The sequence below is a fragment of the Lycorma delicatula genome, chromosome 9, assembly GCF_047948215.1.
Source record: "Lycorma delicatula isolate Av1 chromosome 9, ASM4794821v1, whole genome shotgun sequence".
NCBI classification, from domain to species: domain Eukaryota; kingdom Metazoa; phylum Arthropoda; class Insecta; order Hemiptera; family Fulgoridae; genus Lycorma; species Lycorma delicatula.
In genome coordinates this window covers 87,010,323-87,024,308 of record NC_134463.1, presented here as the reverse complement: position 1 = coordinate 87,024,308, position 13,986 = coordinate 87,010,323, and the positions used below count along the sequence as shown (strand labels likewise).

The window sequence follows — 13,986 nt, the reverse complement described above, 5'->3', positions numbered from 1 at the left end:
TTAAGCTCATGTTGTGAACATTAATTTCAACTCTACAACAAAAAAATTAATCATTTATTGTTTAGATCTTTGTAGTTGAATGCCTTTTATTATTAGTTAAATATATTTTTTTTTAATGTTAAAACTAACCTGTTTTAAACACACTACTGCGGTTTAATATATACAGTCTTAGATGTTATGCATCATTATCTGATAACCAATAAGTAATAAATCAGATAATATAACAGTCATTTTACATGTTGTTATAACAAATAAGTTTTTAAGTTCAGGAAGTCTGTCCGTTGAGCCTGCCTATACATTTATATATTACCACAATGACAACCTCACTTTTTACATTATAACAAACTAGGATGTTGACAGCTCTTACTTTGAAGATAGAACAGTTATAAAGTATATTTTCCTACAATAAATTTGAATTAGAAATTTGTTTTCGTTAAGAATCTGTCTGTGATTGGAGTATGATCTTGATACTGTACCATCTTGCCCTGTGCCTTTAAACTTACTCTTAATACTTAATTAAATTATACAGGTTTTTTTTTAATCTCATTATTTATCCATCATCTTATTACTTTTGGAGATTTAAAAAAATATTTATTATATTGTAGACCTACCTACAAAACATGAATGAACTATTTGTAGTAATAAGGTATTGTGGTATTTGTATGTTAGTGGCTGTTATGGGAATATGCATGTGTATAATATCTTTACATTTGAGAATGATTTTTTTTTATTTTAAATGTGTCAGATAAATCTTGTTAATAATTTAAAGATCTTAACAATTGTTATTTTCTTGACAGTGATATTTAAAAATTCACTCACCTATAAAATAGATTCTTTTTCTGAGTCTGTACTGTATTTTGTATATATATATATATATAAAATAAATTTTTGTAGTCCATTTTTTCTTTTTCCTCTGTATGTTAAATAACTATATATAATGTAATATTTTTTCAGCCTCTGCAAAGTACAGAATTAGAGAACACTCTTACCTTTACTTTTTTACATTCATCAAAACATTTTTGGGCTTAATCTTATCTTCAATGATATTATTTTATAAATTTGTGATTTGTTTACATTTACACATTAATTTTATTAGCTTTTTACATTTTATTTTCTAAAAATTGTCTATTAATAAAATTTAAAAACATTTTAAAAATTCAGAAAAATATTTGTTCAGTCAAGAGAATGAAAAACTGTAATATATATATAATAAATATATTAGATAAAAAACATTCTCTTTTTTAAATTTTTTTAATCGGATCTGACAGATCAGTATGAGTTTCTTTCTTCATACACACCCGTGTTTATTAGGTAATAATTAAATACATTTTATTGTAATTTATTATATATAACAAAAGTTTTATAATCTGGTAATATTTCTTTAGTATAAAAAGTTTTATTTTCTTCCCATTCATAGACTGAATAAAGTAAAGTCCTATTTTAACTCAACCTTTTGCAGCTTCTATCTCTCTCTCTCTCTCTCACACACACACACACACACACACACACACACACACATACACACACACTCCCAAATTTTCACATACGTAACATATACATGCAGAATAAGGGAGCTCCAGTTATAGCCAAACATGTCTTCTGATTTGGATGAAATATTCTCATTATATCTCTCATACGATGAAGTATGGTGGAAAAATGACCTCTGAGCATCTTGTCTTCCCTCCATTTCTTAGGTGTTCTATTTCTAATCTGTATCACTATTTCCAGTTTATCACTCAGCTACTACACATTAGATACTATACTTCATTCTTTTGTTGACATGGATTAAACCTTCCACAATTAGTTACGATCAGCAATTCTATTTTGTACCTTATTTTAATTTTCACATTATTAATTCAGTTCCCTTTAGAGCTCAAGAGCTCAGTTTGTTGAGTATAAAATCAGTACTATTGTTCACAGATATAGTAGTGTGTGTTAAATCTAATCTTCCCTTATTTTTACTTGTATGGAGTTTCTTCTACAAAGTTAAGTAACTCAGGATCTATGGAAGATACCACTCATTTAGTTCATCTTCTTACAAGACAGTCACAAAATTCTCAATTCTCCAAACATTAAAAATATTAATTTAAACTTTTCAGCTATTAGTCAGTGTTTTCAATATAAAATTGTCACTCCTTTATATTAATAAATGTCTTTCAGACATAATGGTTAAACTTCTTGTATAACAAATTTACTGTCAACATAAATTATTCGTATTATTATTTGAAACGTACCCCAATTATTAATTTTAAAAACCTTGTCTTTTAAACATTTCACACTTCTGCTTCAATATGTGTTTCATACAAGTGTTTTCTGCTTGAAATATCTTTTGATTATGTTAGTCCACCTTTGATGTTTGTCTTATTTCATTCATTTTTGTAGTATTGCTGCTTAAGTTATAAAATTCTCAACTTCTGGTTTATTATATTTTATATCTAATTCATAATTATTTTAATTATTCATAAATGCTGTTTTTTATGTACTGAATAAACAGTGCCCAGGATCATCATTTTTTTGTTCCAAGATTAGAACTTTCTAGTTTACCAACTAAAGAATGTAATCTTAGCTATAAATATACTCGCTCCACAAACTAGAAAAAGGCTGCCTAGTCCTGAAAAAAAGCTGCCCTACATATGTAGAAACTTCAGAATTTCATAAACAAACAATAAGCTAATTCTGAGTGCAGTATTATTTCTGACTATATTCATGAATTCCCTTACTTACTTATTCTTAATTAAATCTTTTAGATCATCTGTAATATTATGTCTTGTATATAAAATTCTGGTTATTTAGTGATCACCAATCTGGCTAATCTTTTAGGCCTCTGAAAACAAAAGTTAAAAAAGGATTTACTATTTTTACATCACATTTAAAAAAAAATAGATTTTATCAAATAATAAGTACATTAATAATATATTATAGTTGTGTTATGCAGATTTTATTACTAATTTTTTACCTATTAACTGTGTTTTAACTTTTGCAGCTGATTGATTGTTTTTTTGCATGCTGAATTTTATTTTTATTAAAATAATTGAGTAGATTACAGCTTGTATCAGGGATTACAGTTTCTTGATAACATACTTGTATGTGGTGTTGTTTTAGTTATCTCTTAAATACTGCCTGTCTTTTTGTTTACACTTATACATCTAGTACAGTATATAAGCTACATCTGTAAATTAACATCTAAGTTTCTTTACATTAAGCTTCTGCATATTTTAACATCAAATCTATTATAATTTTACTTTTTACTGTTTTTTTCTTTTCATTTAAATATTAGAATTAATTCTTTCTAAATTAATTTTTGTTTAGTTAATAGTAACTCTTATTAATTTAAAATTTATTATAAATTAATTTTATATTAAAAAATGTTTGTTAGTTGCTGTTAAGAGATATATTTTTTTTAAATGCAATGGTTTTTTTATATTTGGGAATGAATCATTATTTCCTCTTTTTAGAATAAAAATATATTAAATAATTTTTATCTCTTAAATGCCTTTATTATAGAACCAGTAATGATTTTCATGGTAAAATATAATTACATAAGTAGTTGGTTATGCTGTTTAAAATTATATTTAATGTTATACAAACTGACAAATCGACCAATTACGAATACAAATGGAAAACTATTGTCCATGGAAACGGTCAGTTTACAAGATGGCCTGTATATCACAAAGATGACTGTCTGTACTATTTGGATATTTATTTATATACTTAAAAATATTCATTAATATAATAATGAACAATATTATTAGGTGTGACCATTCGATTTTTACAAGTTTTACAAGTCGAAAGACAATTGGGGCAGGTGTATATGCAAGCTTTGAAAAAAAATCTAAAAATATTATACTTCATTTAAGTGTATCTTTCTCAAAGTCATTTTAATGATAATAGTAATATTACTGTTGGAATTGAATACATTCCATCTACTGACTAATGTGAACTTTCTATATTCATTGTATCACTGCAGCCATAGTTAAATTATTATGATTAGGTGACGAATGTGGCAGGTTTTGTATGGATAAACTTAAAAACTGTTTCTTACTCTAAAGGGTACATTAAAATTAAAATTTTTTAAATGCTGCTATTCACCTTACACATTTTTATACAAATTGTAATCTTTTACAATCAGATAATTTGTTACAATTTTGCATGTATTGGCCCCAACAATTCGGGGCCAACTGTCTAACTCAGAATCAAGTAATACTCTTGATTTAGTTTTTTCTAATCTTACTGACATTAGTGTTAATATTGCTTATCATGAAATTTTTGATTGTGATAAATATAATTTACCTCTAAAGATAACGTTACCTAAGAGTCTAAATTCTAATTTTGTATCTGATAAATACATATTAGATTATAAAAATACAAATTTTGAAACGATTCAGTATTTATTAAATAAGAGTTAAATTTTAAATAATATTGATTTTGATCATGCTGATGTTGAAATTTTTGCTGAGGAATTGCAACTATGTATTTACAATATTATTGGTAGTCATGTACCAAAAGTACTTATAAAAAAAAGGTAATTTTCCAAAATGGTTCTGTAATGAACTAATTATTGCAATTATTAATAAGAAGTTTCATAAGCTCCACAAACAATATACATCTATTCCTAGTGTTTGGAAAATTTGCTACATAAGCCCATTATTTAAAAATGGTGACACTTTCTTACAAGTAGAATTCAGTATGTTAAAATCGATAATTGTATCATCTCTAAGCCTATTTATGTTACATGAGTAGGATAAGGCATGAATTTTAGTCATCCAGATTTACTAGTATTTATAACTGATATTGATTTAGTTATACGGTATTCACATTTTTTATTATTTGCGGATGATATAAAATTGTTTAAGCCCATTACAAAATCTGGTTGATATTCACTTGCTTCAAACTGATTTGAACTCAATGCAAAAATGGTATGACTTGAATTGACTTAAAAAAAATTTTCAATTTGGAAGATTTGCAAATGTTGATTATAGTTATTTATTGAATCATACTGCAATACAAAAGGTATCTTCTGTTAAAGACTTAGGTGTATATTTTGATAATAAGTTATCCTTCAGTGAACACATTGATTTTACATTATCTAACTTGCTAAAAATGGTAAATTTTATTAAGATTCTCTACAAATTTTAGAAAAATTAGTTCTTAACAGAACTTAATATAATGTTTTTATATATTTGATACTAACTTATGGTTCTGTTTTCTGGCGACCTTTTACTGACTTGTAGTTAAAATTATTAGAAGTACCATGTTGAATGTTTCTTAAATATGTTGTCCACAAAATTAGTGATCCTATGCACTTTACTAATCTTAACATTAATCATATTTTTAATTTGTTAAAAATACAAAGTATTGAATCTTCTCTGACAGTGATAGATTTAATATTTGCCTAAAAAATTATAATAGCTGTTTTTTTTATTGTCATAATTTATTGCAACTTTTTGACTTACATATTTTTCAATACTTTTATGTTTCAATTGATTCTCGTAAATCACCTATTTCTATTTTTACTAATGGACACTTGAACTGGCCAGACATTTATTATACTAGATTAATAACTTAGTGTCTGCGAGTGTCAGTAAAAAAAATTGCTTAATGTTTATTCAAACACATAGATCTACATTAATACATCTTTTTTTATGAATTTCCAATTATAGCTACTGCATGTATATATATATATATATATATATATATCTTATTATGTTATAAATAAAATGCTTAAATTTAAGCATTTTTTCAATTTTCTGTTCTGTTTTTAAATACAACAGGAAAATATAAAAGTAATGCACTTATTGAAAAAAAGCAAAATAATAGCAGTCGTCTGTAGAATTTGTACCAGAAAAATCAGAAATAATTCATACAAACTGACCAGCAAAATTTCCTGCACAAGTTTGATGTTTTAGCGATGTTAACAAACTCTAGTCGTAATTCATTTACAACTGACTTCTGTTATTACAGTTTGTGTTGTAAAAGAGCTTGGCTTTTGAAAGATTTAATTTGGTTCATTGTATCTTATGAATTATTTGAAGGAAAAGTTTGAGCTTTATTCTTAATTAAACTTTATCTTTTTTTATATTGTTCTTGAGGTTTCATTGTATTTGAAGAAAACCTGTGTTAATATGAGAAATTTTATATAAAAATTACCTTGTTTTCATCTCTTTTCTCAACCTTTCATAATAGAATATATAAAAAAGGTATAAATAAATAAATATATATATATAAACGTATGGATCATAGTTAAATTATTTGTATCACAGAGAGAATCAGAAGGAAAGGAATTAATTTGGGAACTAATTCTAGAGCTTTAAATAAGAAAGACTTTCATGCAAATATATGTCTGAAAACGCTTTGTTATCAAGTTACAGCTAGAGAACAATTTCGCCCAGATTTCAATTTCCCTTGTGAAATGAAGTCATACTAAAATTTGTATGATGTTATATAAGGGGTCAACTTATGGTTTCTTAAGTTTTTTGACCTGAAAATTCAAATAAAACAGATCTCAGAACTATATGTCCTGTCTTGCAGGTTTCATGATATACAACATAAAATGGAAAGATTTGGTTATGAAAAAGATGTTTTTATGTAGGTTTGAAGTACAACAACTTTGTTAAATGATTAATAAATGCATAAATTTAAATTTTATTATCAAAACTTGTAAAAAGTTTAATCCTGAAAAAATTGATTTAAAAAAAACTTTTATTATTAAAACTTAACAGAAAAATGTTACAGATTTGTAAAAATTAAATTACTTTTAATTTTCATTGAGAAAAAATGTGGTTGTACTGTATTAATTTACATTAAACATTCTAAAATTCTACCATTGACATCAATACACTTTTCAACTTGTTTCCTATATTTGCTGTTGCTAATCTAATGATATCCTCACATTCCTTGATGAAGGAAGCAGCATATTCTCCTTAAAGATCTTTCACTCCCTTTGAAATAAATTTCACTTTTGCAGGCTTTTTATGTAATTTTCTTCACAGTAGGACCGCATTTTTTCAGTTACATAAAATTTATTTATTAAACACCTCAAAGCATCTGTGTCAGACGAATCTAAATTGCACACAATACTGGGGTGATTTACACATTTTCTTGGCAAAATGAACACAGATGGTTTCTCAGTTTCATTTGATTTCCGTTCTACTATAATTCATTGGACCATTCGTTTTGATACTTTGTCTCTTGAACAAACCATATTTAGCACTTCAGTTTTCCTTATTATTTTGGTGGTTCTGGCATTGTTTTGTAAAAATAAATTGTAAACATTAAATTCAATTTCCCTTGCCTGACTATGAACTACTCTACCTTTTCCTCTTCCTCCTAACTTGAGCATTTTAAAAGAAAATAACTGCATTGAAATATTTTACATGACTGAATTTATTAAAAAGCCTTAAATGAAACAACACAACAAATAGTAAAAGTAAATCATTAACAGCTATTCATTTCATTAAGTAAAATATACACCGCAATAAATGTTTCTGTAATAACAATTTCTAGAACATAATTACAATTGATGTGTGACATGATTCTTCACTTTGCAATGATTAGAGTAGATTAAAAATAAGTAAATGAAATTCTAAGAATTGCATGTTGTGTTTACAACAGTTTATAAATAACACATTAGTCATGTATGATTCCTGAATGATTTTACTATTATTAGTTGCTATTCAACAGGAAGTAGGCCTAGATCACAACACCAATATATAAATTAGAAAAACTCAACAATTACATATGCTACAGCAAGTTTATAAAACCTGTTTTTTTTTATATATTACCATATCACAATAGACATATAGAAAATGACAGTGTTTTTAGGTTGCTTGTAACAGGAGCCAATACATGCAGAATGCTAGTACATAGGCTTTCAGTCCCTGTGCCAATACACCTATGAACATTTTTACTTATTTCAAGCTCTATAATCAGTTATCAAGTTATTCCTCTTACCTCTTGAATGATTTTTTATGTAAAAGAATTTGTTTCAGTCTTAGTGAAGATAAAAAATTATTTTTAATTAGCAATGCATTTATTTAACAGTATTAAAGTGCATATAAAGTTAATAATTTCAGTTAAAAAGGGGCTGATAAAAGGGATTTTGTAATAAAAAAAAAATGGCTATATAAAAGATTAGTTGTGCAAACAAGTAGAATGCCTGCATTAAATTGCATGCTTACATGAAGAACTGTACTCTTTTCTTTTAGATTCCTGCCTGTTTTAATAAAAATTTATTCATTCACAATACTTTTACCAATATGATGGTATTGTTCATTGAATATAGAGGTGAAACATTACTGTGTTATTATAAAGCATCATTATTTAAACTCACAAAAGTATGATGTTAAGGATACATCAATTTTTTTTTACAACCTATTAACAAAAGCATAAAAATGTTGAAATTGCACCATAAAAACAGGTCAAAAAACCTTTCAATTTTTAAATATAATTTTTCCATTTCTTACAACTTTTCTTCAAATAAAATGAAACCCTTATAAAACATAGAAAGAAAACAAAGTTTAATTCTAGTTTAACATAAATTAAGTGGTTCATAAGATACTAGGTCTGTTCAGAAATAACCGAACTTTTTTTTTTTTTAATTGTAATTGTTAATTTAACAGATTATTGGTCCTTGTCACTTTCAAAGTACTTCCCTCCCCTATTCACACTTTTCCCAGCAGTGTTTCCACTTCACGAAGTAGTCCTGACTAGCTTCATTTGAAATGGCCTTTAAGGTACATGACGAATGTGCTTTAATATTATCAATAGTTTCAAAACTGTGTCCTTTCATCACTGATTTTAAATTCAGAGATAAGAAAAAATCACAAGGAGCCAGTGGCAAATCACTTGGTGGCAAGTGGGGAGACTGAGAGTGGACAGTCATCTGATTTTTGGCACAAAACTGAAGAATTAACAAAGCCGAGTGTGCAGGCACTGTTTTGGTAAAAGAACCACAAGTTGTCTCACTACAACTCTGGTCTCTTTTTGCCGATTTTATCACATTACTGTTGTAAAACACCTTTATAGCACATGTTCTCTAAAAAAGAGAACATCACTTTGACATTGGATCAAGACTGATGTGCTTTCTTGCAACGAGGAGATCCTCGTTGCAAGAAAGCACAATGGATTTGCCAATCCATTGTAATGATTGAACTTATGTCTCAATGTCATAGCCATATACCCAGCTTTTGTCTCCCATAATGGATCCTTTTCATAAATGTTTTATCATTGGCTTGTTCAAGAAGTTGCCGACAGATGTCTGAGATCTTTCTGCTGTTCGGTTGTGAAACGAGAAACAAACTTTGTTGCAACTCGATGCATGTTCAATCTTTCAGTCAAAAGTCATGGCATGATCCAATGAAGATACTAACCTTTTCTGCAAGTTCTCTGACAGTCAGTCGACGATTTGCACGTACCAGATCATGATTTTCTGAACGCGGGTCATCAGTAGAAGTCAAAGGCCTTCCTGGTGGAGAGTCATCTTTGGTTGACTGACAACCACTTTTAAATCATGAAAAACATTTGTAACAGTACGTACAAGCCTCTCCATAAGCTCGTTTTTGTGAAAGTTTTCCCCAATTTCTTACAAAAATTTTACATTGCTCCTGAAATCACTACTAACACTTAAACATGTTGCCCTCAAATAACAATAACATTAAAATTAACACAAAACACATCTAAAAATGTGGTTACACAGGAGGTTATGTGGAACACATTGCTGCCAACTGCACGTCACAAAATGTTTCCTTTGCCGCATAATTAAAAAGGTTTAGTTGTTTTCTGAAAAGACCTAGTATAACACTTAAAAAGTTTGCTGTTATAACAAATACTATAATTTTTTTTTTCTTTCAAGTTGAAGGCCAAAGAGAAAAGATATTCTTAATTGTTGGACACAGAATTAAACAAAAAAAATTAAAACCAGCTTTGACAAGTTACAATACATCATCATTTTACAATATTTTATGCTTAGCATTACACCATCTTATGATAAAAATCTGCAATTTTAATTAAATTTATTTTATTTTATTTAGAATTGAAAATGTTTTATTACACATGAAAGTACAAAGTCTAAAGTTTTTTTTTTTTTTTTTACCTGTATGTAACTTAATATGAGCACCATTCATAGTGCTGAGACATCAAACCGATAATCCACCTTATTCCACACTCTGGCTAGCACATTTACAGGAATCGCTTCCAAAGCTGCTGTTATTTTTTGGCACTGGTGGTCAAGTGACTGGATCTTTTCTTGATATATGATACCTTTTACATAGCCCTAAAATAAGAAATCCTTCAGCAGCAGATCAAGACTTCACTGTAGGCAAGCGATGGGTGCTTCTCTGCCTGTCTGGTTATCTGGGAATTTTTCATTGAGTGAAGTCATCACTCAATGAAGATTGAGATTTTAAGTCACTTGTGCTTGATGTGGAGGGGCTTCATCCAGTTGGAAAATTAGGTCCTCTGTGTCTTCATTCTGCAGAAACACAAACTTTTTTCTAACATGTCAAGTACATTATCCCTATAATAGTCTATTCATGGAACAAAATTGCCAAACAAATTTTTATTATGGATGATAACTACACCAAACATTCACTTTTGGACATTTGCAGACAAATTCCACTGATTCTTGTGGATTTTCTGTGTCTCATACTTGATGATTAAGCCAATTCACGACTAAATATAAATGCTGCTTCATCAAAAAATAAGATTTGCTGCAGGTAGTTTCGATCCCCATAAATAAGTCTAACATGGTTATTACAAATTAACCTATGTAAGAGGTATCATTAAGTTTAATTTCATGGAGAAGCAGCAGTTTATTATCACAAAATTTAAATCGCTTGCGAACATTGTGGATAGTGCTTTTAGGAATGTTTAGTAGACAACTAACTCTGCAAATTGAATGTTTTGAATTTCATTGGAAAGACAATTGAATTCTTTATGTGTTTACAGCACTTGTTTTAGGACTTCCTGGTTGGAGTGTCCTTTCAAAACCAATTCACACCTCTTACGTATGCTTTCGTCATTCAGGGAATTTCTACGATACTCATATATAATTTCTTTGTACGACAGTCACCAATTTCATTTCTGCAAACAGTACATGCACTGTTTTTTCCTGTGGCGGCACCATGTTACTGAAGTCCAGGCTTGTAAAACTTGGCCTGTGCTACAATCTAACGCAGCTGCTATCTGATAAAAAATGTGTAAACTAAAACCTAATTGTTGTCACTTCAGGATTATTCATAAAAAACTGTTGAGTGCTACAAAATAAAAACTATATTCGTTCTTGAAACCCCAGAGTTCTTTTTCAGACACCCATCTGAAAATTTTACATACTTACATTTTTCAATAATTAAAGAGACAAGTAATTGTAGAAAAATGATTAATTATTCAATGACAATGCAATTAACTCTATGTTTTAACATAACCCCTTCACATTTAGTTACATTTGCCTTACCTTTTTGTAAGCTTTCTTATTCCAGTAGTAAAGAATTGTTCATCTTGGTATTGAGCCATTCTTGACTGTTTATTGTTGTCAAATTCTTTGCCCTGTAAAACTCGTTGAAAGAACCAAACAAAACAAAATGTGATTGTGAAACATCAGGACTATAAGGTGGATGTGGCAACAACTACCAATCCAAATTTTGAAAAGATTTTGAACAGTATGGGGGCAAGCATTATATAGAAGAATTACGCTTTTTGAGAAAGAACTAGGACATTTCCTCCTTATTGCAGTTACAACAGTACTTACTGTTGATTGTATGGTTTTCTTCCAAATAATCTTGATAAATTGGACCTTTATAGTCAAAAACACTATTAGCCTCACTTTACCAGTTATGAGTACACTGAATGTTTCCAGGTGAGTTTCCATTCTGTTCTCTGATGTTCAGATTTCTGTTGTTTTGGATCAAAATTATGAATCTAAGTTTCATCTTAAGTTATTACCCAATCTAAAAAAGCATTACTTTCCGCTAAAATCTATTATTTAAGTTTCAAACAAATTGAATTTGAGTGTCTTAATGATTTTAAGTCAACAGTTTTGGTACCCACCTTGAACACATTTTGCGTTAATTCAGCTTAACACAGATAATTGAATGGACATGTCAATACTCGCACTATAAATTTCAGCAATTCCATAAATTTTTATGCATCTGTTCTTGCAAGATCATCATTGATGTGATTTTCCAAGTAATCAGTCAAAACTTCTACTAGGTCTTCCACTATGATAAAAATTAGTGACACTTTTTCTGCCCGAATTAAGTTGTTTAGTTTATTTATAAAAATATTCACAGTTAATGTGCCTTTTACTGTATCATTTTAACATCTCCAAATAAATTTCTGCTAGTTTCACGTCTTCAGAAAGTAAAAATCTTATAACTACTAGTTTTTCTTCCATGGTACACATTTGAAGCAGAGCCAACATTAAATAAACAAAAATGTTATAATAATAATGGAAATTCCTATCAAATAGTTGATATTTTCTAAGTCAGGGGTGAATGTTAGACAATTCCTATTAAATAGATTTCCACTGTTGCCATTTGTCTTAATTGTTATTGAGCCTCATTCATGTAATTTTAGTTATTTAATTTATAGCAATATGATGCCTCAAATACTTTTTGTAGTTACAATTAAATGTATCAAATCAAATAAATTAAAACTAAATAAGTAAAACGGAGTTTAAAAATTCCTTAGTTAAAAAAAATATGAAATATTACAAAACCATGCAGGAAAATTACCTATTTATGGCTTTCGGAAAAAAGAGGATGAACATTAACACAGTACACAATTACTTCTATAAAATAAAACAATAAATTTAAAACTAATTACCGTAAAAGTATTTTTATTATTTTATTTTACTATTATTTGAAGTTACTTAAACTTCTCCAAGAAGGCTTTCTAGATCATTGGAGAAAAGCTTAGATCAAATGGTATTGATGCATTGAAAGAAAATTATTAAAAAATTAACTTAACCAATTTATCAAACATTTAGTTTTTACACACATGTTTGTTAATTTTAAATAAGTAAGTGCTAACCACTTTTATAAGTATTATTATACATATAAAGTGAAGAAAATCTTATAATTTAGGTGGTCATGTCAAAATTTAAAAAAAGTTAAAAGGAGATTGTAAGGTTTATCATGCACTTAGGACACTTGCACATTCATATAAAGAGATCACTACAAAAGTAATTTACATCAAACACTGCTTTATATTTTTATTGTGATGAACTACTTTGTTTTGTGTTTGTTTATTTTTAGTTATTACCTTTATTTTAAAATTTTGTATAACTAATTTATATATTGTTCTTTTTTTGTTTCAGAGTAAAATATACTTAAGTAAAATCAACTTTTTTATTAAATAAAATAGCATTTTATATAAATATACTGTTAATAGCGGTGCCATTATGTACAATAATATAATTATGATATTATTGCCAATTATATATTTACAATATTATTGTAATTTTAATTGTAATTACGTCTTAAAGGATGAATTAATTTTAATATTGTACAATAGTATAAATATTATTATATATATATTTGTATAAAATTATATATATAATTTTTAATGTAAGTTATAAACAGAAAGCATCTGATGAATTGAAAAGTACACAAAATAATTTATGTATAGATTTAATTGTTGATATTTTTCAGTTTAGAGTACATGTCAATAAAAAAAGTAAAAGTAGAGTGTATTTTTGAGTAAATATGTTTGTTATATTTATATTTTCCTGTTATCTTATTCTTAATGTTTTTATTGTTATGTGAAAGTAGTTTATTTTTGAAATTGATCTAATCTCTAATCTTACAGTAGATTTAAATTATTATTAAAGCACCTATGATAGAATTTAAATTTGTTATTTGCCTTCCTGGTCATGACCTGGGTTTCAGTTCTTGTGTAAATGGAGGTATGAAGATTTTCTTAAAATTGAAAACTCTCATTACTGGCTTGGCACAACTTCTTTCATTTAATCACATCATTATTGGTTAATGA

The 13,986-nt window shown here is 27.7% G+C and overlaps 1 protein-coding gene across 2 annotated transcripts in view; it reads left to right on the top strand.

The window, feature by feature from the left end:
- Gpdh1 (Glycerol-3-phosphate dehydrogenase 1) overlaps positions 1 to 13,682 on the top strand; it is a 142,667-nt gene extending 128,985 nt beyond the window's left edge. For both annotated transcript variants that reach the window (XR_012757570.1, XM_075374423.1), the window contains one exon: positions 13,313 to 13,682. Coding sequence is in view for 1 of the 2 variants with exons in the window: in XM_075374423.1 (XP_075230538.1) it covers positions 13,313 to 13,328 (16 nt within the window). In the remaining variant the exon portion in view is untranslated. The remainder of the gene's footprint in view (positions 1 to 13,312) is intronic.
- Positions 13,683 to 13,986: the final 304 nt, after the last annotated feature.